Source organism: Canis aureus, chromosome 21 (assembly GCF_053574225.1).
Source record: "Canis aureus isolate CA01 chromosome 21, VMU_Caureus_v.1.0, whole genome shotgun sequence".
Taxonomy (NCBI): domain Eukaryota; kingdom Metazoa; phylum Chordata; class Mammalia; order Carnivora; family Canidae; genus Canis; species Canis aureus.
This window is the reverse complement of record NC_135631.1, coordinates 10,426,946-10,453,874: the sequence shown is the minus strand read 5'-3', so window position 1 is coordinate 10,453,874 and position 26,929 is coordinate 10,426,946. Positions and strand designations below refer to the sequence as shown.

Here is a 26,929-nt window from a genome sequence, read left to right as displayed (position 1 = left end):
GCCTCTGCTGGGCTGGCCCCTGGGGAGCGCTGCCTGGACCCCCAAGCAGGCAGGCTCTTCACTCTACGGCCCTGGCGTCCTCCTCTCCCTAGATCATCCAGATCCAGGCCAATGGCGGGGTCTTCATAAACTCCATCTACACCCAGCTGCCCGTGTCAGCAGGTACGTGGGCTCGGCACCACTGGGCCGTGCAGCAGCCAGGCCTCTGCCCCCAGCGCCTGCGCACGGCCAGCCAGGTACCCTGCTAGTGCTCTGTGGCCTGGGCCACTTCTGGTATCTCCCGTGGCTGGTTTCCTGTCTGCACGTGGGGTGTCAGTGGTCCACTGGCAGCCACTATGAGGACCTGGTGTGGAGCACACTTGGTGCCTGGCCTCTTGGGGACCAGCAGCGGTCACTCCCAGCACTGCCCACTCCCAGGGCCCAGCAGACCCCTGTCTCCTTCTAGCCCATCCCCAGAGGACCCTCCCCGCCTGCCCGCCACCTCCTGGGCTGTCCCAGGAACAAGGAGGCTCTGTCTGGCGAGGCCTGGCCTCTGTGCAGACTCTGATTTCGCCCCCATCCCTGCAGCCAACATCACCGTGTTCAGGCCCACCTCCTTCTTCATCCTGGTGCACACGGGCCTTGGGCTGCAGCTGCAAGTACAGCTGGTTCCCCTCATGCAGGTGTTCCTCAGGCTGGACCCCTCCTACCAGGGACAGATGTGCGGTGAGGCTGGCAGGATGGGCTGGGAGGGGGCTGCTCCCAGGGCACGGTGGAGACCCCTGCACCACCCAGGGCACCCCATATACAACCTATGGCCCCAGGGAGCTGACCTTACAAGGGCAGGCTCTGCACAGGGCCTGAGCCCCACCAGGGCTTATGTGCAGATGGCTCTGCACCTCGATCCTGGGATGGGGCTCTCTGGCCAGTGCACCTTGTGCTGGTCTCTAGAGGGACCACCAGGCAGGCGGGATGGCCAGGTTGGCTGCCCCACTGACGCCTCATCCCTGGGCCCTGACCCGCAGGCCTGTGTGGGAACTTCAACCAGAACCAGGCCGACGACTTCCGCGCCCTCAGCGGCGTGGTGGAGGGCACAGCTGCCGCCTTCGCCAACACCTGGAAGACCCAGGCCGCCTGCCCCAACGTCAAGAACAGCTTCGAGGACCCCTGCTCCCTCAGCGTGGAGAACGGTATGTGGGTGCCGGTGACCCCCCGGACCCTCCCTTCACCGGGCCGGGCCTGGGAGCCCAAGCCTCCTGTCTCCCAGGGCCCTGGGGCACGCGGGCCTGGGGGAGCCCTGACGTCCAGGCGTGTGTGAGGGCAGCAGGGTCTGGGGCTCATCTCTGGGGAGAGCACCCTGTTGCCCTGTCGGCATGTGGGTGAGCCCCAAGTTCCAACACAGCTCTGCTGGGGCCGTGGGGCCCCCAGAGCCTGGGCACAGGAGCGGAGGCTGCCAGAGGGGTGGGAGCAAGGGAGGAGCTGTGCCAGTGGTGGGCAGCCAGCCAGCTTGCCTCCCCTGTCCCAGAGAACTATGCTCGGCACTGGTGCTCCCTGCTGACCGACCCGGCCGGAGCCTTCTCACGCTGCCACTCTATCCTCAACCCTGCGCCCTTCCACTCGGTGAGACCCCCTGCCCCACCTGGACTGTCCCCCAGCCTCTCTGTGGGTTCCCCGTCTTGAGCACGCCCCACGGCATGGTGCGCTGCTTGGTCAGTCCTCCCCTGGGCTGCTCTGGACCATCAGCACGGCCACTGTGGGTGTGGTCGTTGTTGTAACAAAGGAACACACGCTAGGTTGCTAAAAACTAGAGAAATCGCTTCTGTCCCAGTTCTGGAGGACGAAGTCCTAAGGCAAGGTGTGTGCAGGGCCGTGCCCTCCTCCTGGGTCTCCCAGCGTCTCGGGGCTCCCGGTACCACTGCCTCCACGGCCACATGGTCTCGGCCCCTCCCCTGTATCTGTGTCATAATTCGGGGCCCATCCCTACAACACAATCTTCATCACATCTGCAAAGATCCTATTTTCAATAAGGTCATTTCCTTAGGCCCTGGACATTAGAGCTTCTGTATGTCTTTTGGGGGGACATGACCCAACCCACAACAGTTGGCTCACAGGCCACTTTCCCAGAAGCTCAAGTCCCTAGGGAGGTGTGTCGGCAGGTGGAAGGCCCAGGCCCACCCCTGCCCTGGTCCTGTGGAGACCCCTTGTGACCTCGACCTTGGCCCAGCTCCGTGCCTTCTTGCTGTCCCCTCCCTGACCCCAACTGCAGTCACTTAGTGTCCAAGCTGGCTCTCCTGGGGGTGTCTGCGAGCCCCCCACCACTTGCTGTCCATCCTCAGGGTGGAGCTCCGAGCCCAGGTGGGGGTCCCAGGAAGGACTCATGGGGAGAGCAGGGGCCTGGGCGGGTGGGGGTCCCTGATGGCCCCTGCATCCCCATCCCCAGAACTGCATGTTCGACACGTGTAACTGTGAGAAGAGCGAGGACTGCCTGTGTGCGGCCCTGTCCTCCTATGTGCACGCCTGCGCCACCAAGGGGGTGCTGCTCAGCAGCTGGAGGGACGGCGTGTGCAGTGAGTGTCCCCAGGCCACTCTGTGCCCAGGAGGGGGTGGGCAGGGCGCTGGGGGCCCCGGGGGCACATGCACCCACCCACACCTTCTCCGCCAGAGCTTCACGCTTCCTTGACCAGACTAACCAAGGACCTGGTGCTCCGATGACCCCTGAGTGTCAGAGGGGAAACTGAGTCTTGGGCTGTTTAAACCCCAGCATGGAGGGGGCCTCCAGCCACTGACTGAGCACCTCCCTTGCCCCTAGCCAAGTATATGAGCAGCTGCCCCAAGTCCCAGAACTACACGTATGTGGTGGACAGCTGCCAGCCCACCTGCCGCGCTCTGAGCCAGGTGGACGTCACCTGCGGTGTCTCCTTCGTTCCCGTGGATGGCTGTGTCTGCCCCTCGGGCACCTTCCTGGATGATGCAGGTGCCTGCGTGTCCGCCGAGGCCTGCCCCTGCTACTTCCATAGCTCTGTGGTGGCTCCGGGGGAGGTGGTGCACGACAACGGCGTGGTGTGGTAAGGGACCAGCTGGGCCCAAGCCCCTCCACACGGCACTGCCCCTTATCCTGCTCTCGCCCCCCTGCATCACTCCCAAAGATCCCTGGGCACCCCCCCTTCCCCGGGAAGATGGTGAAACACAAGGGGGTGCCCAGGGGACGGAAGTTTGCTTTCCTCCTCCCTGGCCTGGGAGAGGGTTCTGAGGGTCCAGTGCCCAGGAAGGTCGTGTGTGGGGTCTGCGGGGCGCTGGGTGGGCAGTGGACCCCAACAAGGTGTTCTGTCTCTCTCACAGTTCGTGTGCGGGTGGGAAGCTAAGTTGCCTGGGAGCAGCAGAGCAGAAGAGCTCAGGTACGGCCTCCCCGCCGCGCCCAGGGCTGGGGGGAGGGTGGGGAGGGCTCCCCAGGTGAGGCAGGGAGGGCTCCTGGGGGCCCATCACATGCCCGCTCAGCTGCCTCCATCCACAGGGTGCACGGCCCCCATGGTGTACCTGGACTGCAGCAACGCCTCGGCAGGCACGCCGGGGGCCGAGTGTCTCAGGAGCTGCCACACGCTGGACGTGGACTGTGTGAGTGGCCAGCGAGGGCGTGCGGTCCCTCTGGGACCCCGGGCACAGGGCAGGGCGGGTGCTGACGCTGTGCCCATCCACAGTTCAGCACCCACTGCGTATCTGGCTGCGTGTGCCCCCCGGGGCTGGTGTCGGACGGGAGCGGGGGTTGCGTGGCCGAGGAGGACTGCCCGTGTCTGCACAACGAAGCTGCCTACAAGCCCGGGGAGACCATCAGGGTCGCCTGCAACACCTGGTGGGTCGGGGCTCCTCTGCAGGAGGTAGGGAGGGGCCGGGGACTGCCATGACCCCCACCCTGGGAAAGCCCCGCACAGGCTTGGAAACCAGAGGCCGGCAGGTGACAGATGGGTGACAGGCAGGCACACACCCTCACCCCTTTGCTGAGCCCCCCTGGAGAGCAGGGAGGGCCAGGTCCCGGGCCTGCAGCTGCGAGCACACTGTCCACTATCCTCACAGCACGTGCAAGAACCGCAGGTGGGAGTGCAGCCACAAGCCATGCCTGGGCACCTGCGTGGCCTATGGGGACGGCCACTTCATCACCTTTGATGGGGAGCGCTACAGCTTCGAAGGGAGCTGTGAGTACACACTGGCCCAGGTACGTGGGGGTGCCCCTCTGTGCCCCTGTCCTTGGCCCTCCAGCCCCTGGGGCCATGAGCTCAGCCTGACCCCTCCCTGTCCCAGGACCACTGTGGTGGGAATGGCACCGCCAACGGGACCTTCCGCGTGGTCACCGAGAACGTCCCCTGCGGGACCACGGGTGTCACCTGCTCCAAGGCCATCAAACTGTTCCTGGAGGTGAGGGGCCACCAGGGGCCCTCCCCACCTCCACCCTCCAGCTGTATGTCCTAGGGCTGCACCGGGGGCTGCATCGGCCCCTCCCCCACGGGCCCGCCCCTCCTCTCCCAGGGACACCTGTATTTGGACTGAGGCCCACTCTGATCCGGGATGAGCTCATCCCTCACTGACCCCTGCGGAGACCCTTTTTCCAAACAAGGTGGCATTCACAGGTTCCAGGGGCTGGATGTGCATCTACCTTGTGGGGGTCTGCGTTCCACCCACCACATGTGGGGCCCAATTCCAACAGAGGGAGGTCAGAGTTCACCAGGCAGGGAGCCACACTGCTGCCCCGGGGGATCAGCTCCACTTACCCGTAGCCCCGACTTTCCACGCGGCCTCCCCAGGCTCCCAGCACACCCTGCTCGGCCTCTTGCCTCATGTTCACGGGCAGTGTCAGGAGCCAGCCCATGGTTGACACCAGCCCCTGAACACCGGTGGGGCCCTCGCCCCCAAGCTGGCCCCTCAGCCCTGCAGCCACCCGTCCACGTGTCCCTCTGCAGAACTACGAGCTGATCCTGCACGAGGGCACCTACAAGGTGGTGCAGCGGGGCCCGGGCAGAGGCCTGCCCTACAAGGTCCGGTACACAGGCATCTACCTGACTGTGGAGACTCAGAGCGGCGTGCTGCTGTCCTGGGACCGAAAGACAAGCGTGTTCATCCGGCTGCGGCAGGACTACAAGGTGAGAATGGATGGGCCGTGGGCCCCTTCAGGCAGGGTCAGAGCCCCTGCTCCTAGGTCTGGCCCTGAGGGGACCATCTGGCAGCTGACAGTCTGCTCAGGGCTGGGGTGAGTCCACTCACGACTCCACCTGAAAGGGGTGTGTTGAGACCAAACCATCCAACTGGCAGAGTCCTGGTTACAGTACTGTTCTTGCTCTCTGGTACCCCTGTGCCCCCTGGACCCGTCTGCCCACCTGCCTGCCTGCCCACCTGCTCATCTGCCCAGCTGCTCGCCTGCCCAACAATGCAGCCCCCTGTCTGCCCACCTGCCCACCTACCCATTCGTGCAGCCCCCTGTCTGCCCACCTGTCTGCCTGCCCAGCTGCTCACCTGCCCACCTTTCCACCTGTGTGCCTACCCAATTGTGCAGCCCCCTTCTGTCCACCTGTCTGTCCAGCTGTTCACCTGCCCACCTGTCCACCTGCGTGCCTACCCAACAGTGCAGCCCCTGTCTGCCCACTTGTCTGCCTTCCCATCTGTCCAGCCCCCTGTCTGCCCACCTACCCATCCATGCAGCCCCTGGTCTGCCCACCTGTCCCACCTGTCTGCCTACCCACCTGCCTATTTTTCCAGCCCCCCATCTACCTACCTGTCTGCCTGCCCAGCTGCTCACCTACCCACCTGCTCACCTGCCCAGCCCCATCTGCCCACCTGTCCACCTGTCCGCCTACTCCCCTGCTTGCCATGGGACCTACTGTGCACCCCGTCCTCCTGCAAGTTCACAGGGCACTGCCTGTCGTCGCCCCTCCCAGGATGGGCTAGGCGCTGCCCCCTCAGCCTGCCCCCTGCAGCCCCGCACACAGTGTCTCCCGTGCTCCCGTCTGCAGGGCCGGGTCTGCGGGCTGTGCGGGAACTTTGACGACAAAGGTGTCAATGACTTTACCACGCGGAGCCAGTCCGTGGTGGGCAGCGCCCTGGAGTTTGGCAACAGCTGGAAGTTCTCCCCGTCCTGCCCCGACGCCCCGGCCCCCAGGGACCCCTGCACCGCCAACCCCTACCGCAAGTCCTGGTCCCAGAAGCAGTGCAGCATCATCAACAGCGCCACGTTCACCGCCTGCCATTCTCAGGTGGGCTGAGGAGTGGGGGCCGGACCTGGGGGGCTGGCGGGCTGGGGAGCCTCCTTCCCTCCTGGGCAGAACTGGGTCTGGCCTGGCCTGGGCCCCCCAGCTCAGACTTGACATGGGTGCCTGCCAGGTGGGAGGTCTGAACGGTGTGCCACGAGCACTGCCCGGGGGTCCACGGCTCTCCTTAATGACGCAGAAGTGGGGCTCTGGGCCACACAGACCCCGCATCACCCCCCTGTCCTGCCCTCATTCCCCGGCCTCCTGTGACTTCAACATGGACCCCAGTGCCCACTCACAAGCGCAGTCTCACGATTCCGGACTTGCCGGGCATGTGCGGGCGGTGTAGGAGGAACGGTCTGATGGCAGACCCGCTCTGGCTCTGGTGCTCCCAGGCAGTGTGGTTGGGGTGCTGCCCCCTCACCCCGAGGAGACAGGCAGGGTCACGACACGGCTGGGGGGAGGGCCATCTGTAACCACAGATGTGATGAGAGCAGAGGTGAGGGACACGGGTGACGGTGCCCAGGTGGGTGGGAGTCATGGGTCTCAGACAGCAGAGGTGGGGTGCCGCATGCGGCCAGCTCCTGCGCTCTCCTGACCGCTTGCTGAGTGGACCCTCCCTACTCCTCCCTCCCCCCAGGTCGACCCCACCAAGTACTACGAGGCCTGTGTGGGCGATGCGTGTGCCTGCGACCTGGGGGGCGACTGTGAGTGTCTCTGCACGGCCGTGGCCGCCTACGCCCAGGCCTGCCATGACGTGGGCGTGTGCGTGTCCTGGAGGACCCCGGACATCTGCCGTGAGTGGGGCCCTGCCACGGGGAAGAAGGGCGGGGGCAGGGGTAGGGCCTGACCCACACATGGTGAGCACGCAACCCCGGGCGCCCAGAGGCCCATGGGCGTGCCCTGCATCTGTGCGCCTACGGACCAGCCGGGATGGGAGGGCTCATGAGGGACCCGCATTCTGAGGGCAGGGCGGGAAGGAAGGGGTGCACGCTCAGCCTCTCCCCTCTGTGCTCAGCCTTGTTCTGCGACTATTACAACCGCGAGGGCCAGTGCGAGTGGCACTACCAGCCGTGCGGGGCGCCCTGCATGAGGACCTGCCGGAACCCCAGTGGGCACTGCCAGATGGACCTGCCGGGCCTGGAAGGTGAGAGGCAGGGAGGGGCACGGGCGGCGGGGCGGCCACCCGGCAGCACCAGCAGTGGCCACTAGGGTGAGTCTCCCCCGTGCGCTGCGCCCGCCCAGGCTGCTACCCCAGGTGCCCACCCAGTGAGCCGTTCTTCAGCGAGGACCAGATGAAGTGCGTGGCCCAGTGCGGCTGCTACGACGAGGACGGGAACTACCACGACGTGGGCACGAGGGTCCCCGCGGCAGAGAACTGCCAGAGCTGGTGAGTGGGTGGGGGAGCCTGGGAGTGGGTGCCGGCCTGGCCGGGCGGGCCCTCAGCTCTCCCCTGTCCTCCTCCCCAGTGAATGCACGGCCGGCGGCCTCCGCTGCACGCACAGCCTCGAAGGTAAGGCTGAGGGGCCCCACACGGGTGGAGGGGCTGGGCGCTGGGGGCCGGGGGCTCCGAGTGAGGGCCGTGCCTCCCCGTCTCCCAGCCTGCACGTGCGTCTATGAGGGCCAGACCTACCACTACGAGGACGTCATCTACAACACCACGGACGGGCTGGGTGCCTGCCTGATTGCCATCTGCGGACACGAAGGAAGGATAATTCGGACGACCATGGAATGTCCCGGGACACCCTCCACAACTCCCTTCACCTTCACCACCACCGCGGCCCCGCTCTCCACGACAGGTGAGCCTTGCGGACACGCTGCCGGTTCTGTCTCCGTCTCCCGACCCCCGACCCCCGATCCCGGGCAATGGTCTGGGCAGGGCGGGAGGTCAGGGTGGGTGTCCCGGGGTAACCGACGGCCCCGCTCAGCCCCCGCTCCTGGGCATGGCCGGCAGGGGCGCAGAGGAGACTGAGGCGGTCCCTGCCCCCCACCCCAGGCTCAGGCCCCACCTCCCCCACCGTGTGTGTGCGCGAGCTCTGCCTCTGGTCTGACTGGTACGACAGCGGCCGCCCGGAGCCTGGCATGGCAGGTGGAGACTTTGAGACGTTCGTGAACCTGAGGCAGAGCGGTCACCAGGTCTGCCCAGCCCCGGCGAGCATCGAGTGCCGGGCACAGGGGCTCCCTGACACCCCACTTCAGCAGCTGGGCCAGAAGGTGGAGTGTGACATGGCCCAGGGGCTGACGTGCCTCAATGCTGAGCAGAGCCCCCCACTCTGCCACAACTACGAGGTGCGGGTCCTCTGCTGTGACTACGTGCCCTGCAGCACCTCCCCCGGCACCACCAGCCTGCAGACTCCGACCGAGTCCCTGCCCACCCCCCGCACGCAGACCCCACCTGCCGAGCCCACCACAACAGGGACCTGGGCGCCGAGCAGCTCCGCAACCTTGGCGACCACCTCCTGTCAGCCCCGGTGCCAGTGGACGGAGTGGTTCGATGAGGACTACCCCAAGTCCGAGGAGGCCGGCGGGGACGTCGAGTCCTACGACAGGATCCGGAGCGCAGGAGGGGCCGTGTGCGAGCAGCCTCAGGACATCGAGTGCCAGGCCGAGAACTTCCCCGGCAGGAGCCCCGAGTCGCTGGGCCAGCGCGTGCACTGTGACGTCAGCTTCGGCCTGGTGTGCAGGAACCAGGAGCAGGTGGGCCTCTTCAAGATGTGCTACAACTACAGGATCCGCGTGTTCTGCTGTAGCCATGACCACTGCGAGCAGCCCACGTCCCAGCCACTGACACAGACACCACCGCTGAGAACCACGGGAGGCCCCTCCAGTGGACCCACCCCAGTGTCACGGACCACACAGATCCTTGTGACTCCCACGACAGGCACTGTCTCCACTGGCCCCCCATCCACCTCACACACTGAGATGCACACGACAAGAGCAAAGACATCCCTGGAAACCCTGGTGACGGCCACCACCGAGGCCACCAGCAGCCAGGGCACGACCAGCTGTCAGCCCCAGTGCGAGTGGACAGACTGGTTTGATGTGGACTTTCCAACCTCAGGGGTCGAGGGTGGGGACATGGAGACCTTTGAGAACATCAGGATTGCTGGGGGCACGCTGTGCCAGGAGCCCCAGCGCATCCAGTGCCGGGCAGAGAACTACCCCGAGGTCAGCATCGACCAGATTGGACAGGTGCTCACCTGCAGCCTGCACACGGGGCTGATCTGCAGGAACCAGGACCAGAAGGGGCCCTTCAACATGTGCTTCAACTACAATGTCCGAGTGCTCTGCTGCCACCCGTCCCCGCACTGCCCCAGCACGGCTGTCCCCAGCACCGCCTCGACCACACTGTCCATTCAGACCCATGCCTCCTCCCCTGAGGCCACCTCCACAGCCTCCTCGCCAGCCCCGCAGACCACCCGCACCCTGGTGACCCCCACCACGATGGCCACCACTATCTTCCCCTCCGTGCCCATCACCCGGGTCTCCACAGGCAGCCCCCGCAGCAGTGAGTCCCCAACCTGGCACCCCAAGACCTCGCCTGGACAGCCCACCACGCTGCCCGGCACAGCACAGGCCACCTCCAGCACCAGAGCCTCCCCATCGCCCCCCACAATTCAGGCCACCAGCTCTCCATGGAGCACCACCATACGTCTCTCCGCGGGCACCTCCAGGACCACAGCACCCACAGGCAAGACCCAGACCTCCCTACTTGTCACTTCCAGCCACACCCAGAGCCCCACGTCCCCAGTGGCCAGGTCCACAGCCTGTGAACCCCGCTGTGCCTGGACGGACTGGATAGATGAGAGCTACCCAACGCCAGGGGTGTCTGGTGGGGAATTTGAGACCTACACCCACATCCGGGCAGACGGCAAAGCCATCTGCAAGCACCCACTTGACCTGCAGTGTCGTGCAGTGACCCTGCCTGACAACACCTTGGAGATGGTGGGCCAGGTGGTGCACTGTGGGCTGCCGGAGGGCCTGGTTTGCCGCAATCAGGACCAGGACGACTGGCTCAAGATGTGCCTCAACTACAAAATCCGAGTGCTCTGTTGTGAGGACTACAGCCACTGTGCCAGCACCCTGGCCACCACTGTGGTGAGCCCGCGGGGCACCAGCCCAGGTCTGACCCCCACGCTGGCCACCAGCACCACTGTCCAACCTCCAATGACCCCCAGTCCTATGGCCCCCAGCACTGGCCGCACTGTGGCCACCTCCACCTGCCAGCCCACCTGCCACTGGACCAAATGGATGGACAGTGACCAGCCCCTGCCCGGTCGCTACGGGGGTGACATTGAAACCTACTACCACATCCAGGATGCCGGGGGCCAGCTCTGTGAGGAGCCCGAGGCCATCGAGTGTCAGGCAGTGCTCTACCCAGACACACCCCTAGAGGAGCTGGACCAGGTGGTGTACTGTGACGTGAGCTATGGGCTCATCTGCAGAAACAACCGGCAGAGGGGGGGCCGGCCCTGCCTCAACTACCACATCCGCGTGCTCTGCTGTGAGGAGGACAGCAACTGCGTCAGCTCACCCAGACCCCAGCCTACCACCACCAGCACCAGCATCAGCACCAGCATCAGCACCAGCACAAGCCAAAGATCACCAGAGGTTACTGGGCTGAAATCCACGGCCACCCTCCCTTCCTCCCCCAGGACCACCCAGAGGGTCCCTACCTCCACCACACAGACCTTTCTTTCTTCCTTTGGGACCACTGAGGGGGTCACTGTGTCTACCACCCAGACAGGCCCCTCTTCCCCCCAGACATCCCAAAGGGTCACTGCATCCACCACCCAGACAGGTCCCTCTTCCCCAGGGACCTCCCAGGGGGTCACTGCGTCCACCATCCAGACAGGCCCCTCTTCTGCAGTGACCTCCCAGGGGGTCACCACATCCACCACCCAGACAGGCCTCTCTTCCCCTGCGACCTCCCAGAGACTCACTGCGTCCACCACCCAGATAGGCCCGTCTTCCGCAGTGACCTCCCAGGGGGTCACCACATCCACCACCCAGACAGGTCCCTCTTCCCCAGGGACCTCCCAGGGGGTCACTGCATCCACCACCCAGACAGGCCCCTCTTCCCCTGCGACCTCCCACAGACTCACTGTGTCCACCACCCAGACAGGCCCCTCTTCCCCTGGGACCTCCCAGAGAGTCTCGGAATCCACCACACAGACCCTTCCTACCCCTGCCAGGACCACAGAGAGGGTCTCCAGCCTCAGTCCGTCTGCCTCCCCGAGGTTGCCCACCACAATCACCAAGCCCACCTCACCCAGTGCCCCCACCTCGGGCCCTGTGGTGACCTCCAGCAGGTGGATCTCCTCCAAGTCCCCGCCCAGCACATCCACCTTCGGGACCACGTCGGTCTCCAGGTCCCCACAGCCCAGCCGCAGCACGCACACCTTGGCCACGTCGTCCTCCACGGGCTGCAGCCCACGGTGCACGTGGACAGACTGGTTCGATGAGGACTACCCCATGCCAGGCCTGGACGGCGGGGACTTCGAGACCTTCTCGGTCTTCCGCTCAGCGGGCCTCAGCTTCTGCCAGCACCCCCAGGACATCCAGTGCCGATCAGAGAAGGCGCCGGACACGCGTCTGGAGGACCTGGGGCAGGTGGTCCGGTGCAACGTGAGCTTCGGGCTGGTGTGCCGCAACCGGGAGCAGCCGGGGCCGCTGCGCTACTGCCACAACTACCACGTGCGCCTGCTGTGCTGTGAGGACAATGGCCACTGCCCCACTGCCACCACCACCTCCACAGCACCCTTGACGTCCCCTAAAGTCTTCAGTACAACCAGCAGCACAGGTCAAAGCTCACCGGGGGTTACCAGGCCACAGACCACGGCCACCCTCCCTTCCTCCCCCAGGACCACCCAGAGGGTCCCTACGTCCACTACCCAGACCTTTCCTTCTTCCTTTGGGACCACTGAGGGGATCACTGTGTCCACAACCCAGACAGGCCCCTCTTCTCCAGGGACAACCAAGAAGGTCACTGTGTCCACCATCCAGACAGTCCCCTCTTCCCCAGAGACCACCCAGGGGGTCACTGCATCCACCACCCAGACAGCCGCCTCTTCCACTGGGATAACCAAGAGGGTCCTTGTGTCCACAACTCAGACAAGCCCCTCTTCCCTAAGGACCTCCCAGGGGGTCACTACGTCCACGACCCAGACAGGCCCCTCTTCTTCAGGGACAACCGAGAAGGTCACTGTGTCCACCACACAGACAGTCCCCTCTTCCCCAGGGACCACCCAGGAGGTCACTGTGTCCACCACCCAGACAGGCCCCTCTTCCCCACAGATAACCAAAGGGGTGCTTATATCTACCACCGAAACAGGCCCCTCTTCCCCAGGGACCTCCCAGAGGATCGCTGCATCAACCACCCAGACAGTCCCCTCTCCCCCAGTGACAACCGAGAAGGCCACTGTGTCCACCATCCAGACAGTCCCCTCTTCCCCAGAGACCACCCAGGGGGTCACTTTGTCCACCACCCAGACAGGCACCTCTTCCACCAGGATAACCAAGAGGGTCCTTGTGTCCACCACCCAGACAAGCCCCTCTTCTTCAGGGACAACCGAGAAGGTCACTGTGTCCACGACACAGACAGTCCCCTCTTCCCCAGGGACCACCCAGAAGGTCACTGCGTCCACCACCCAGACAGGCCCCTCTTCTCCAGGGACCTCTCAGGGGGTCACCACGTCCACCACCCAGACAGGCCCCTCTTCCCCTGGGACCTCCCAGAGAGTCTCGGAATCCACCACACAGACCCTTCCTACCCCTGCCAGGACCACAGAGAGGGTCTCCAGCCTCAGTCCGTCTGCCTCCCCGAGGTTGCCCACCACAATCACCAAGCCCACCTCACCCAGTGCCCCCACCTCGGGCCCTGTGGTGACCTCCAGCAGGTGGATCTCCTCCAAGTCCCCGCCCAGCACACCCACCTTCGGGACCACGTCGGTCTCCAGGTCCCCACAGCCCAGCCGCAGCACGCACACCTTGGCCACGTCGTCCTCCACGGGCTGCAGCCCACGGTGCACGTGGACAGACTGGTTCGATGAGGACTACCCCGTGCCAGGCCTGGACGGCGGGGACTTCGAGACCTTCTCGGTCTTCCGCTCAGCGGGCCTCAGCTTCTGCCAGCACCCCCAGGACATCCAGTGCCGATCAGAGAAGGCGCCGGACACGCGTCTGGAGGACCTGGGGCAGGTGGTCCGGTGCAACGTGAGCTTCGGGCTGGTGTGCCGCAACCGGGAGCAGCCGGGGCCGCTGCGCTACTGCCACAACTACCACGTGCGCCTGCTGTGCTGTGAGGACAATGGCCACTGCCCCACTGCCACCACCACCTCCACAGCACCCTTGACGTCCCCTAAAGTCTTCAGTACAACCAGCAGCACAGGTCAAAGCTCACCGGGGGTTACCAGGCCACAGACCACGGCCACCCTCCCTTCCTCCCCCAGGACCACCCAGAGGGTCCCTACGTCCACTACCCAGACCTTTCCTTCTTCCTTTGGGACCACTGAGGGGATCACTGTGTCCACAACCCAGACAGGCCCCTCTTCTCCAGGGACAACCAAGAAGGTCACTGTGTCCACCATCCAGACAGTCCCCTCTTCCCCAGAGACCACCCAGGGGGTCACTGCATCCACCACCCAGACAGCCGCCTCTTCCACTGGGATAACCAAGAGGGTCCTTGTGTCCACAACTCAGACAAGCCCCTCTTCCCTAAGGACCTCCCAGGGGGTCACTACGTCCACGACCCAGACAGGCCCCTCTTCTTCAGGGACAACCGAGAAGGTCACTGTGTCCACCACACAGACAGTCCCCTCTTCCCCAGGGACCACCCAGGAGGTCACTGTGTCCACCACCCAGACAGGCCCCTCTTCTCCAGGGATAACCAAGAAGGTCCTTGTTTCTACCACTCAGACAGGTCCCTCTTCCCCAGGGACCTCCCAGAAGGTCTCTGCGTCCACCACGCAGACAGGCTCTGCTTCCCCAAGGAGTACCCAGGGGGTCACTGTGTCCACCACCCAGACAGGCCCCTCTTCCCCACAGATAACCAAAGGGGTGCTTATATCTACCACCGAAACAGGCCCCTCTTCCCCAGGGACCTCCCAGAGGATCGCTGCATCAACCACCCAGACAGTCCCCTCTCCCCCAGTGACAACCGAGAAGGCCACTGTGTCCACCATCCAGACAGTCCCCTCTTCCCCAGAGACCACCCAGGGGGTCACTGTGTCCACCACCCAGACAGGCACCTCTTCCACCAGGATAACCAAGAGGGTCCTTGTGTCCACCACCCAGACAAGCCCCTCTTCTTCAGGGACAACCGAGAAGGTCACTGTGTCCACGACACAGACAGTCCCCTCTTCCCCAGGGACCACCCAGAAGGTCACTGCGTCCACCACCCAGACAGGCCCCTCTTCTCCAGGGACCTCTCAGGGGGTCACCACGTCCACCACCCAGACAGGCCCCTCTTCCCCTGGGACCTCCCAGAGAGTCTCGGAATCCACCACACAGACCCTTCCTACCCCTGCCAGGACCACAGAGAGGGTCTCCAGCCTCAGTCCGTCTGCCTCCCCGAGGTTGCCCACCACAATCACCAAGCCCACCTCACCCAGTGCCCCCACCTCGGGCCCTGTGGTGACCTCCAGCAGGTGGATCTCCTCCAAGTCCCCGCCCAGCACATCCACCTTCGGGACCACGTCGGTCTCCAGGTCCCCACAGCCCAGCCGCAGCACGCACACCTTGGCCACGTCGTCCTCCACGGGCTGCAGCCCACGGTGCACGTGGACAGACTGGTTCGATGAGGACTACCCCGTGCCAGGCCTGGACGGCGGGGACTTCGAGACCTTCTCGGTCTTCCGCTCAGCGGGCCTCAGCTTCTGCCAGCACCCCCAGGACATCCAGTGCCGATCAGAGAAGGCGCCGGACACGCGTCTGGAGGACCTGGGGCAGGTGGTCCGGTGCAACGTGAGCTTCGGGCTGGTGTGCCGCAACCGGGAGCAGCCGGGGCCGCTGCGCTACTGCCACAACTACCACGTGCGCCTGCTGTGCTGTGAGGACAATGGCCACTGCCCCACTGCCACCACCACCTCCACAGCACCCTTGACGTCCCCTAAAGTCTTCAGTACAACCAGCAGCACAGGTCAAAGCTCACCGAGGGTTACCACGCCACAGACCACGGCCACCCTCCCTTCCTCCCCCAGGACCACCCAGAGGGTCCCTACGTCCACTACCCAGACCTTTCCTTCTTCCTTTGGGACCACTGAGGGGATCACTGTATCCACAACCCAGACAGGCCCCTCTTCTCCAGGGACAACCAAGAAGGTCACTGTGTCCACCATCCAGACAGTCCCCTCTTCACCAGGGATAACCGAGAAGGTCACTGCATCCACCACCCAGACAGGCCCTTCTTCCCCAGGAACCACCCATGAGGTCACTGTGTCTACCATCCAGACAGGGCCCTCTTCCTCAGGGATAACCAAAAGGGTCCTTGTGTCTACCATCGAGACAAGCCCCTCTTCCCCAGGGACCTCTCAGAGGATCACTGCATCCACCACCCAGACAGGCCCCTCTTCCCCAGGAACCACCCATGGGGTCACTGAGTCTACCATTCAGACAGGCCCCTCTTCCCCAGGAACCTCCCAGAGGGTACCTGCATCCACCACCCAGACAGGCCCCTCTTCCCCACAGATAACCAAAAGGGTCCTTATATCTACCACCCAGACAGGCCCCTCTTCCCCAGGAACCACCCATGGGGTCACTGAGCCTACCATTCAGACAGGCCCCTCTTCCCCAGGGACGTCCAAGAGGTTCACTACGTCCACCACCCAGACAGGCCCCTCTTCCCCTGGGACAACTGAGAAGGCCACTGTGTCCACCATCCAGACAGGCCCCTCTTCCACAGGGACTTCCCAGGGGGTCACTGTGTCCACCACCCAGACAGGCCCCTCTTCCCCAGGAACCACCCATGGGGTCACTGAGCCTACCATTCAGACAGGCCCCTCTTCCCCAGGGACGTCCAAGAGGTTCACTACATCCACCACCCAGACAGGCCCCTCTTCCCCTGGGACAACCGAGAAGGCCACTGTGTCCACCATCCAGACAGGCCCCTCTTCCCCAGGGACCTCCCAGGGGGTCACTGTGTCCACCATCCAGACAGGCCCCTCTTCCCCTGGGACCTCCCAGAGGGTCACTGCATCCACCACCCAGACAGGCCCCTCTTCCCCAGGGACCTCCCAGGGGGTCACTGTGTCTACCATCCAGACAGGCCCCTCTTCCCCTGGGACCTCCCAGAGGCTCACTGCATCCACCACCCAGACAGGCCCCTCTTCCCCAGGGACCTCCCAGGGGGTCACTACATCCACCATCCAGACAGGCCCCTCTTCCCCACAGATAACCAAAAGGGTCCTTATATCTACCACCCAGAGAGGCCCCTCTTCCCCAGGAACCACCCATGGGGTCACTGAGTCTACCATTCAGACAGGCCCCTCTTCCCCAGGGACCTCCAAGAGGTTCACTACGTCCACCACCCAGACAGGCCCCTCTTCCCCTGGGACAACCGAGAAGGCCACTGTGTCCACCATCCAGACAGGCCCCTCTTCCACAGGGACCTCCCAGGGGATCACTGTGTCGACCACACAGACAGGCCCCTCTTCCCCACAGATAACCAAACGGGTCCTTATATCTACCACCCAGACAGTCCCCTCTTCCCCTGGGACCTCCCAGAGGCTCACTGCATCCACCACCCAGACAGGCCCCTCTTCCCCTGGGACAACTGAGAAGGCCACTGTGTCCACCATCCAGACAGGCCCCTCTTCCCCTGGGACCTCCCAGAGGCTCACTGCATCCACCATCCAGACAGGCCCCTCTTCCCCAGTGACCTCCCAGGGGATCACTGTGTCCACCACCCAGACAGGCCCCTCTTCCCCACAGATAACCAAACGGGTCCTTATATCTACCACCCAGACAGTCCCTTCTTCCCCAGGGACCTCCCAGGGGGTCACTGTGTCCACCATCCAGACAGGCCCCTCTTCCCCTGGGACCTCCCAGAGGCTCACTGCATCCACCACCCAGATAGGCCCCTCTTCCCCAAGGACCTCCCAGAGAGTCTCGGAATCCACCACACAGACCCTTCCTACCCCTGCCAGGACCACAGAGAGGGTCTCCAGCCTCAGTCCGTCTGCCTCCCCGAGGTTGCCCACCACAATCACCAAGCCCACCTCACCCAGTGCCCCCACCTCGGGCCCTGTGGTGACCTCCAGCAGGTGGATCTCCTCCAAGTCCCCGCCCAGCACACCCACCTTCGGGACCACGTCGGTCTCCAGGTCCCCACAGCCCAGCCGCAGCACGCACACCTTGGCCACGTCGTCCTCCACGGGCTGCAGCCCACGGTGCACGTGGACAGACTGGTTCGATGAGGACTACCCCGTGCCAGGCCTGGACGGCGGGGACTTCGAGACCTTCTCGGTCTTCCGCTCAGCGGGCCTCAGCTTCTGCCAGCACCCCCAGGACATCCAGTGCCGATCAGAGAAGGCGCCGGACACGCGTCTGGAGGACCTGGGGCAGGTGGTCCGGTGCAACGTGAGCTTCGGGCTGGTGTGCCGCAACCGGGAGCAGCCGGGGCCGCTGCGCTACTGCCACAACTACCACGTGCGCCTGCTGTGCTGTGAGGACAATGGCCACTGCCCCACTGCCACCACCTCCACGGCCTCCTCTTCGGCACCACAGACCCCCCGCACGCCAGTGACGCCCACCCCGAGGGCCACCACTGTCTTCTCCTCCGTGCCCATATTCCACACCTCCACGGCCTCCACAGGCCACCCCCGCAGCAGTGAGTCCCCAACCTGGCACCCCGGGACCTCACTGGGACGGCCCAGCACGCTGCCCAGCACAGCACAGGCCACCTCCAGCTCAGGAGCCAGCACCAGAGCCTCCCTGTCGCCCCCCACGCCTGAGGCCACCAGCTCTCCGTGGAGCACCGTGCGCCTCTCCGCGGCCTCCTCCCTGTCCCCGGAGACCACCCACATCTTGCCGCCAGTTACTGTGTCCACAGTATCCTCCGCCGTGCTCACTACCCCGAGGCCCGCCTCATCCCCCAGCTCCCACTTCACCACTGGCTGCCTCTGCCAGGCGTTTGGGCAGCTCTTCTCCCCTGGTGAGTGCAGAGCCTGGCATATCCTGGCCACTGTGCTCCATTCCTGGGTCTGGTGGCTGTGTCCTGGGCTTCCTGCTGGTCAGCAGGTGTGCCCCACCTCACGCCCTCCCCTGAGCTGACCCTGCCGTGTCCACCTTGGTGATTCCTCACAGGGGACGTCGTCTACAACAAGACGGACAGAGCAGGCTGCCACTTCTACGCCATCTGCAACCAGCACTGTGACATTGACCGCTTCCAGGGCACCTGCCCCACCACCTCGCCCCCGGAGTCTTCAGTCTCTACGCCCCCGGAGTCCTCGGTCTCTACACCCCCGGAGTCCTCGGTCTCTACGCCCCCGGAGTCTTCAGTCTCTACACCTCCGGAGTCCTCAGTCTCTACACCCCCTGAGTCCTCGGTCTCTACGCCCCCGGAGTCCTCGGTCTCTACGCCCCCGGAGTCCTCGGTCTCTACGCCCCCAGAGTCCTCGGCCTCTAGGTCCCCGGAGTCCTCGGCCTCTACGTCCCCAATCTCCCCAGCCCCGGTTTGCGACCTCATTGTCCCTCCCCGACAGGTACATCCTCTGCCCCCTGCCCACTTCTGCAGTGTGGTTGGTTGGGGATCCCACTGGGCCCAGCCCTGCCCCCATGACCCCTGCACAGGTAGCTCCTGCTGGAGGAAGGCACATGGGGTTGGGGCTGGGACGGCATCTGGGGTGGCCAGGTCGCCGGGCCGCTCTGCCCCATGCATGCGTGAGGAACCTCAGGATGTGGCAGGGCCATGGGACACGTCTCATGATCCCAGCCGGTGAGCACCAGGCCCGCTCTCTCCCAGGTAAACGAGTCCTGGACCCTGTCAGACTGCACCAGGGCGCGGTGTGAAGGCTACAACCATGTGATCCTCCTGGGGCGCAAACCAGTGCCCAGCATCCACTGTGTGAACGGGCACCAACCGGTCAAAGTGTGGTCAGAGAATGATCCCTGTGACTTCTACTTCGAGTGCGAGTGTAAGCCGGGGTGAGGGTGGCTGCTGTGGGCAGAGGGGCATTGGGAGTGCACTGGGAGCCAGAGCTGTGGCACACAGAGCCAGCCAGAGCTGGCGACAGGCCACCACAGAAGGGGGAAGGCCTGGGTCTGCCGAGCCCACCCACGCATCTGCCTCTGCCACTGGGAGGGGGACCTGGGTCAAGGGGTCGGAGTGGAGATGGGAGCCCAGGGATTCCTGAGTGTTCCTCCTGGAGCTACTGCTGGGAGCGTTTCTGGCCTGGCCCCCGGATGGCTGGGCATCGGTTCCGGGAGGAAGCAAGGACCACAGGCTGGGTCAGAACATCAGGAGGGAGGGCCCTTCCTGCCTTTTCAGCTTTGGGGGCTCCAGGTGTCCCTGGGATAGTGGCCACAAGCTTCCAGCCATGGCCTTGTGTTCTGTGGCAGCTCCTCTCTCTCTTGCAAGGATACTTGTCATTGGGTAGCCCAGGACGGCATCATCCTGAGGTCCTTTACTCAGTTACAGACAAGAAGACCGTTTCCCAGATGAGGCCATGTTCTCAGGGTGGACATGCCTCTGGGCCCCCAGGCAACCCACTACATCCCTGATGTGAAAAGGCACCCGGGGCCCAGGGCAGCTGAGTGGCTCCCCTGAGGTTGGGGTGACACTGGGTGAGGGGACTGTTCATGTCCCGCAGGCTCCTGCAGAGGCTGGGGGGACTCTCACTACACCACCTTCGACGGCACCTCCTACTCCTTTCTGGACAACTGCACCCATGTGCTCATGAAGGAGATCCACCCACGGCATGGAAACCTCAGCATCTACATGAACAACTACTACTGCAGGGCCTCCGCAGCCACCGCCCACTGTCCCCGTGCCCTCAGCATCCACTACAAGTCCACAGAGGTCATCCTCACCATCAGCATCGACGCCAGCGGGCAGGAGCAGAGCCTGGTGAGTGGCCCTGTCCCGCATCACCAGGGAAGGCCTGCAGGCCTGGAAGTCGGCTCCCGAAGGGGTCTTGGGCAGAGTAAAGGGCACACAGGGATGACTCAGGGATCCAAACATGCCCAACCAGGGCCCCAGGCCTCAAGGGGAGCATCTGCGCTTTGGGGAAGGGGTGCCGAGGATCTGGGGCCCCAGCACCTGGGAGGCAGAGCCCCAAAGGTGGGCCCTGCTGCCCCACCACACTGTCATGAACACCCACGGCACATCCTCAGATCCTGTTCGACCAAATACAAGTGAGCTCCGGCTTCAGCAAGAACGGCATGAGTGTGTCTGTGACAGGGACCACCACCATGGGCATCGACATTCCTGCCATTGGCGTGAACATCACCTTCGACGGGCACCTCTTCCAGATCCGACTGTCCTACAGCCACTTCAGCCACAACACCGAGGGCCAGTGCGGTGAGTGGGTGCCAGGGACGCCCAGGCCCCAGCTGCTCTCCACAGGGAACCCTGCACAGCCTGACCCTGCCACCCTGCCTCCCCAGGCACCTGCACCAACAACCAGAATGATGACTGCCGCCAGCCAGACGGCACCATGGCCCCCAGTTGCCAGCACATGGCCCTCAGCTGGATGGTCCCCGAGAGCGGCAGGGAGGACTGCTGGGCACCCACCAGCCCACCCCCGACGGCAGGCACCCTGCCCTCAGCACCCACCACGCCCACCTCCACCCCGTGCCCCCCAGCGCCCCTCTGCGAACTGATACTGAGCCCGTGAGTCCCTCCCGTGGGTTTGGCAGTTCTGGGGCAGCAACCCACCCTCGGCCCCAGCCTCTGACCGCCCCCACCCGCAGGGTCTTCGCAGAGTGCCATGACCTCATCCCACCCGGCCCATTCGTCAGCTCCTGTGTCAGCGACAGCTGCCAACCCGACCGGCCCCAGGTGCTGTGCCAGAGCCTAGAGGCCTACGCAGCCCTCTGCCGTGCCCGGGGCGTGTGCAGCAGCTGGAGGAACGCCACCGACGGGCTGTGCAGTGAGTCAGGGTGGCCCCGGGGGCTCCAGCCTCCTTGGCCCACCTGACTCCTGTCTCTGTGTCTCCAGATTTCACCTGCCCGCCTGACAAGGTGTACCAGCCGTGCGGCCCCGCACAGCCTGCGTCCTGTGACCTCAGGTAAAGCCTGCCTGGAGGGTCTGGGATCCCCAGCCTCAGATCTCAGGGGCTCCACTCCCCCCACCCTGGCCTCTGACCCCTGACTCTGGGCCTGGGGCAGCTGGTCAACCCCAGCACTCTGCCCTTCCCCTTTGGACGGCCACGTCTATGGATCGAGGGTCCCAAGAACACCCTCCTCGCCTTGCAGGAGCCAGAGCGGAGCAGGCAGGGGGCTAGCAGAGGGCTGCTTCTGCCCTGACGGACACACCCTCTTCAACAAGCACACAAACGTCTGTGTGCGCGAGTGCGGTAAGCCAGCCACCGCGGCCCTGTCCGGAGCTGCAGAGCATGAGGCGGAGGGCCTGGGGTGGGAAGGCTGCAGCCTAGGACCACCCCTCTTGGGGGCTCACACTCCCAGCCCAGTGTCCACCCCAGGGGTGCCGTGTGGCCATGACCCTGGGTTCTCCAGGGCCTTGACCCCAACAGGAAGAAGAGGCCCTGGCCAGGGGTGGGGGCGGCCAGGCCTGCAAGGACACATCCCAGGGCCTGTGGTCTCTGCTCTCTGGGCCTGGGACCCCAGCATGCCCAGTGACCTCCATTTTTCTTCCCTTCCAGCCTGCGTGGGACCAGATGGATTTCCCAAATCCGTGAGTGTTCTGCCCCCAGCTACCTGCCCCCTGGCTTGAGCAGAGTGCCCCTTGTGCCCGGGCAGCCCCTGTGGGTGGCTGGTGTGGGGTACCCCAGTGTGAGGCACCTCCCTGTCATGTGGGCTGCTCCAGAGACAGCAGCTCAAGCAGGAGGTGAGGGGCCGACCTGGCCATCCTGAGGGGTCAGTATGTTGGACACAGCCCGAGGGGCCAGGGCAAGGTCCAGGAGTCTCCAGGGACCCAAACTGCTCTGTTTCAGCCTGGGGAGCGGTGGGTCAGCGACTGCCAGGACTGCATGTGCCACCCGGGCTCCATGTCGGTGCAGTGCACGCCGCTGCCGTGCAAAGCCCAGGACCCGCCCCCGCAGTGCAGTGGGGCTGGCTTCGTGGCCATCACCAGGCCTCTGGGCAACAACTCATGCTGTCTGGAGACGCTGTGCGGTGAGCCCGGTGCATCCCCGGCCGGAAGGGGAGGAGGCCTGTAGGGCTGGGGAGGGCCTCAGGGGCTGGGCTGGGCTAAGGCTGGCCCCTCTGGTGTGCCCTGGTATGGTAAGGGGTCCCAGTAGGAACCCGGAGGCTCAACCACCAGGGGAAAAATATGACTGTTGCAGGAAACTCCCTCCCAGTGGGAGCTGGCACAGCCAGATGGGGGAGCTGCAGGGGCACCCCTGATAGCACCCCGACTCTCCCACAGTCTGCAACACGACCACCTGCACCCAGAGCCCACCCACATGTGGGCCAGCAGAGGAGCTGGTCCGCACCCAGAAGGAGGATGCCTGCTGCCCTACCTTCAGCTGCCGTGAGTGGGGCTGGGGGCTCGGGGTGTGGGGGTGGTCAGAGCACTTCCTCCCCACCAGCTGGGCAGGTGCTCAGCCATCTCTTTGCTTCTAGGACCTCAGCTGTGCTTCTACAATCACACTTTCTTTGGGGTAAGGGCTGGGCAGCCACAGGGCTGAGTGGGATGGTGGCAGAGGGTTGGGCCCCAGGCTCTGTACATCCACATGGGACCTCCACCCCTTATCTGAACATGCCCAGCCCCCCCTGCACCCTCCAGCAGGATACTGGATAAGCATGGGGGCTCCGGGCCCTTTAGAGCCACATGGGCACACAGGGGAGGGCACACAAGGGTGGCCCTGTCTGTTGAGTGCCTGGGGGAGCTGTTGGCTGCCTCTGAGAGGTGTCCCAGGAGCTTCCTCACAGCACGAGTGTTGGGGTGAGACTGGGCCCCCCCAGCCCCTCCAGCTGGCCTGGGGTCCTGCGTCTGCTCTGGTCTGTGCTCAGCCAGGGGGCACCTGCATGATCTATCTGGAGAAGAAAGAACCCATGTCTCTGGGCTCCCTTTGTCCTAGCCACAGGGAGGTGTCCTGGGCCTGCAGCCCCCTAGTGTCCTCAATGTCACCTCTTCTCATCCCATCCACTGCAGGTTGGTGCCACCTTCCCATCGGTCACTCCCTGCCACACGTGCACCTGCCTGTCCATGGACACCCGGGGTCCAATTGTGCAGTGTGAAGAGAACACCTGTAATACCACCTGCCGCCAGGTAAACCCTCCAGGGCATTCCCAGCCCACCCCCCCCCCCGGTGGTGCCCACCTGGCAGCGGCCCTGGGCAGGGAAATGGCCTCCCAGAGTCAGGGGCTTCCAAGGAGGTCGCTGGGCCCTGAGGGTATGGATGGGAGGGCAGGAGGACTGGGGGTGACCACGTAACCACCCCTGATCCTCAGGGCTACGAGCACCGGAAGGTGGCCGGACAGTGCTGTGGGGAGTGCGTGCAGACAGCCTGTCCCACTTCTGATGGCTGGCTGATCCAGGTAAGAGCGGGATTGGTCTCTGCCCCCCAGCTGGGTGACCCTTCCCTTGACCCACTCAGCTCACATAATTCCCCACGGGCCTCCACCCTCCCCATTGCATTGCAGCCCAATGAAACCTGGGTCAACTCCCTCCTGGACAACTGCACGGAGTACCGCTGCGAGGTCCAGAATGGGCTCCACGTGCTCACTCAGAGGCCCACGCCCTGCCCGGTGGTGTCCAGCTGTGAGGTGTGTGCTGTGCTCTGCTGCCCTCCCGCACAGGCCCCGCCCCGAGAGGCCCCACCCCACCCACGCCCCCAGCCCTGAGGCCCCGCCCCAGGAGACCCCACCCTCCCCCCATTCAGGTCCCCGCCCTCAGAGGCCCCGCCCCGGGAGGCCCCGCCCACCTAGGCCCTCCCCATTGCCTCAGAGGCCACGCCCACCGCCCCAGAGGCTCGCCCCCAAGAGGCCTCGCCCCGCCCCAGCTCGCCCCCTGTCTCTGCCTCCCCCTTCAGGGCATCCTCAGGAAAATAGGCTGCTGCTACTCCTGTGAGGAAGTGGGTAAGTCGAGGCCAGCCTGCCGCTCTACCCCTCTCGCGTCTGTCTCCGCTGATTTCTGCCCCAAGCTACCCCCGGCCCCAGCACCCACCCTAAGCAGGGCTTCGGGAGGGTGGTGTGCAGCCACGGCCCAGGTCGGGGTCCCCAGCGGCTGCCCCCGCACCTCCACGGCCTCTCTGTCCGCACAGACAAGTGCCAAGTCCGCGTCAACACGACGGTCCTGACACACCAGGGCTGCGCCACCCATGCCCCAGTCAACGTCACGTTCTGCGGGGGCTCATGCCCCGGAGTGTCCAAGTGAGCGAGCCCCGAGCCCCTCCCCAGAGCCCCTCCCCAGAGGCCCCTGCCTGCCCAGACCACCCTGATTTGGCCAGCTGTGAGCAGGTGGGCCCAGAGAGCAGAAGGAAGGGTGCCCGCCGGCTCAGGACCCAGGGAAGGTTCTGGGGGGGAGGATGGTCCTGCCCAGGTCAGCATGTCCCATGCATGAGCTGGTTCCAAGACAAGAGGGGGCCTGGAGAGAGTGGGTCAGAGTTTAGGGGCCCTGAGGACTGTCCCATGCCAGGTCAGAGATACCCTCGTGCTCCGAGGATGAGGTCTGGGCTGCCCACCAGAGGGTGGGGCACTCGGCTCCCGACCCCAGACCCTAGGGACAGCAGGAGCCCAGTGGCTGGGGCTGGACCAGGCAGGTCCTGAGGGCGGCCGTGTGTCTGCAGGTACTCCATGGAGGCCCAGGCTATGGAGCATCAGTGCACCTGCTGCCAGGAGACAGTGGTTCACGAGGAGGTGGTGACCATGCAGTGTCCCGATGGGACAGCTATCCAGCACACCTACACCCACGTGGACAAGTGCAGCTGTGCCCCGTCCTGCGGCCCCTCACCCAAGGCTCCCGAGGACAGCACTCCCGTCTTCCCAGTCTAGGGGCCCACCACTGTGCGTTGCCATTCTGACCCCGTCCCACCAGGCCCCCACCCCACCCAACCACGGAAAGCTCAGCCAGCCCGCTGCAGGAGCCCAGGCACACTGGCCACCTGTGCCCTCGTGGAACCTGTGCCTTGGAGGGTCAACCTGGAAGTTCATGACACATTGAGGACCTACCTGAGGAGGGCTCTGGGAGGGGCCCTAGCCCTCGGAACACACCTTGGCCACTTGCCTGGCCATCAAGCCCTACCCCTCATCTGAGACAAGTGCTCGCTCTGCATGGACTCACCCCCCCTTCTTAGTGTCAGAGGGATGCCCCGTAGCACACTGCCCAGGAGCTGCCATGTTGTCCCCCACTGTCCTCAGAGCCCCGTGGAGCAGATTCCTGCCAGCCGCCTCCTGCAGCAGGATGCGGGCCAAGGCCCATCCAGCGAGTGGCGTCAGGCAGGGTGGCTGCCTGCCCACGTCTGAAACTGGGCCTGGGGCGACGGTGGCCGAGAGGCAGGGCAGGGAGGGGTCGGTGCTCCACAGCAAGCCGTCTGCCCACCCTGTCCCAACCTTGCAAATAAACGCTGAGCATTGTGTACACTTCTTGGTCCTGGTGTCTGTTCTGCCCACTGCGTCCCCTGGGCTTCCCCTCTCTCACTCCTCCATGGGCCAGGCTGCCCAGGGCCCTTCAGGCTATAGAGCACCCGCAGGGCTCATGCTGGATCCACTGGGAGGGGCAGGTGGGCCAAGAGGCACAGAGGCCCTCAGGGTCGGTCTCAGGCTGTGGGGCACTGGCTGGGGCCAGAGGTGAGCCAAGAGCTCAGAAATGACCCTCTCCATTGTTTCAAGACTTGTAAGGAAGCCAGTTCCCTGATGTGGAAAGACTGGAAACCCACTGGAGGCATAGATACAGCCCAGGCGTGTGTGAGCCAGCGCAGGATGTGGCTTCCTTGTGGGCAGGGTGTGCACAGGAAGAGGGGTGCACGGTGCTGCCCAACCCCAGGGGAGCTGCCGGCCCCTCAAACAGTGTCTTTGCTTCAGGGCGCTGGTCCCACCTCCACCTGCTCTGTGACTGGCCCTGTCATCTCCCCAGGACAGGGATTTCTGCCTTCCTGTCCTGCTGCCCTCCCCAGAGAGCTCCCTGCGCCTGCAGCAAGAACTGGGGAGCAGGTGTGGGGCGTGGCAGACAGGAGACATGCCAACCAGAACCATATACACAGCCTCAGTGGCAGAAGGTACCCTGGCTTAACTGGGCCAGAAAGATGACCACAGTGGGCAGGGGTGGCTTCGGGTGGGGCTGCGTGAAGGCAGCAGCTGGTGGGGGGGTGCATAGGAGGGTCTTCTCCCCTTCTCTGAGCTGCATGACCTGCCTCTGCACTCCGTGTGGTTCCCGAGGTGGGGCCGGCTGCAGGGCTCAGCAAGGAGGGCCTGGGCTCTCTGCGGGCCACACTAGCCTTTCCCACCCACCTCAGAGGTCTGGGCAGGGCAGGCCACCCGGGGACCCGACCAGACGGGGCCAGCTCAGGGGGACTGGCTGCCCCTCTAGGATCACCTTCTGGAAGCTGACCCGAGCCTCACAGTGTGATTTCCTGAGGGCTGTGGCCACACCCCTACCT

The 26,929-nt window shown here is 64.8% G+C and overlaps 1 protein-coding gene across 1 annotated transcript in view; it reads left to right on the top strand.

The window, feature by feature from the left end:
• MUC5B (mucin 5B, oligomeric mucus/gel-forming) overlaps positions 1-25,913 on the top strand; it is a 32,411-nt gene extending 6,498 nt beyond the window's left edge. The window contains exons 13-49 of the mRNA XM_077864279.1: positions 93-162; positions 568-705; positions 1,005-1,169; positions 1,505-1,599; positions 2,420-2,546; positions 2,789-3,044; positions 3,319-3,374; positions 3,491-3,591; positions 3,675-3,826; positions 4,048-4,186; positions 4,273-4,386; positions 4,929-5,108; positions 5,976-6,215; positions 6,850-7,006; positions 7,228-7,356; positions 7,455-7,599; positions 7,679-7,722; positions 7,811-8,008; positions 8,212-18,360; positions 18,513-18,910; positions 19,171-19,342; positions 20,018-20,274; positions 20,541-20,727; positions 20,814-21,039; positions 21,120-21,298; positions 21,367-21,436; positions 21,624-21,724; positions 22,031-22,062; positions 22,322-22,502; positions 22,756-22,860; positions 22,953-22,990; positions 23,485-23,601; positions 23,784-23,870; positions 23,976-24,098; positions 24,365-24,410; positions 24,596-24,704; positions 25,121-25,913. Of these exons, the coding sequence (XP_077720405.1) occupies positions 93-162; positions 568-705; positions 1,005-1,169; positions 1,505-1,599; positions 2,420-2,546; positions 2,789-3,044; positions 3,319-3,374; positions 3,491-3,591; positions 3,675-3,826; positions 4,048-4,186; positions 4,273-4,386; positions 4,929-5,108; positions 5,976-6,215; positions 6,850-7,006; positions 7,228-7,356; positions 7,455-7,599; positions 7,679-7,722; positions 7,811-8,008; positions 8,212-18,360; positions 18,513-18,910; positions 19,171-19,342; positions 20,018-20,274; positions 20,541-20,727; positions 20,814-21,039; positions 21,120-21,298; positions 21,367-21,436; positions 21,624-21,724; positions 22,031-22,062; positions 22,322-22,502; positions 22,756-22,860; positions 22,953-22,990; positions 23,485-23,601; positions 23,784-23,870; positions 23,976-24,098; positions 24,365-24,410; positions 24,596-24,704; positions 25,121-25,325 (15,288 nt within the window). The 3' untranslated portion in view covers positions 25,326-25,913. The remainder of the gene's footprint in view (positions 1-92; positions 163-567; positions 706-1,004; positions 1,170-1,504; positions 1,600-2,419; positions 2,547-2,788; positions 3,045-3,318; positions 3,375-3,490; positions 3,592-3,674; positions 3,827-4,047; positions 4,187-4,272; positions 4,387-4,928; positions 5,109-5,975; positions 6,216-6,849; positions 7,007-7,227; positions 7,357-7,454; positions 7,600-7,678; positions 7,723-7,810; positions 8,009-8,211; positions 18,361-18,512; positions 18,911-19,170; positions 19,343-20,017; positions 20,275-20,540; positions 20,728-20,813; positions 21,040-21,119; positions 21,299-21,366; positions 21,437-21,623; positions 21,725-22,030; positions 22,063-22,321; positions 22,503-22,755; positions 22,861-22,952; positions 22,991-23,484; positions 23,602-23,783; positions 23,871-23,975; positions 24,099-24,364; positions 24,411-24,595; positions 24,705-25,120) is intronic.
• The last annotated feature ends 1,016 nt before the right edge of the window (positions 25,914-26,929 follow it).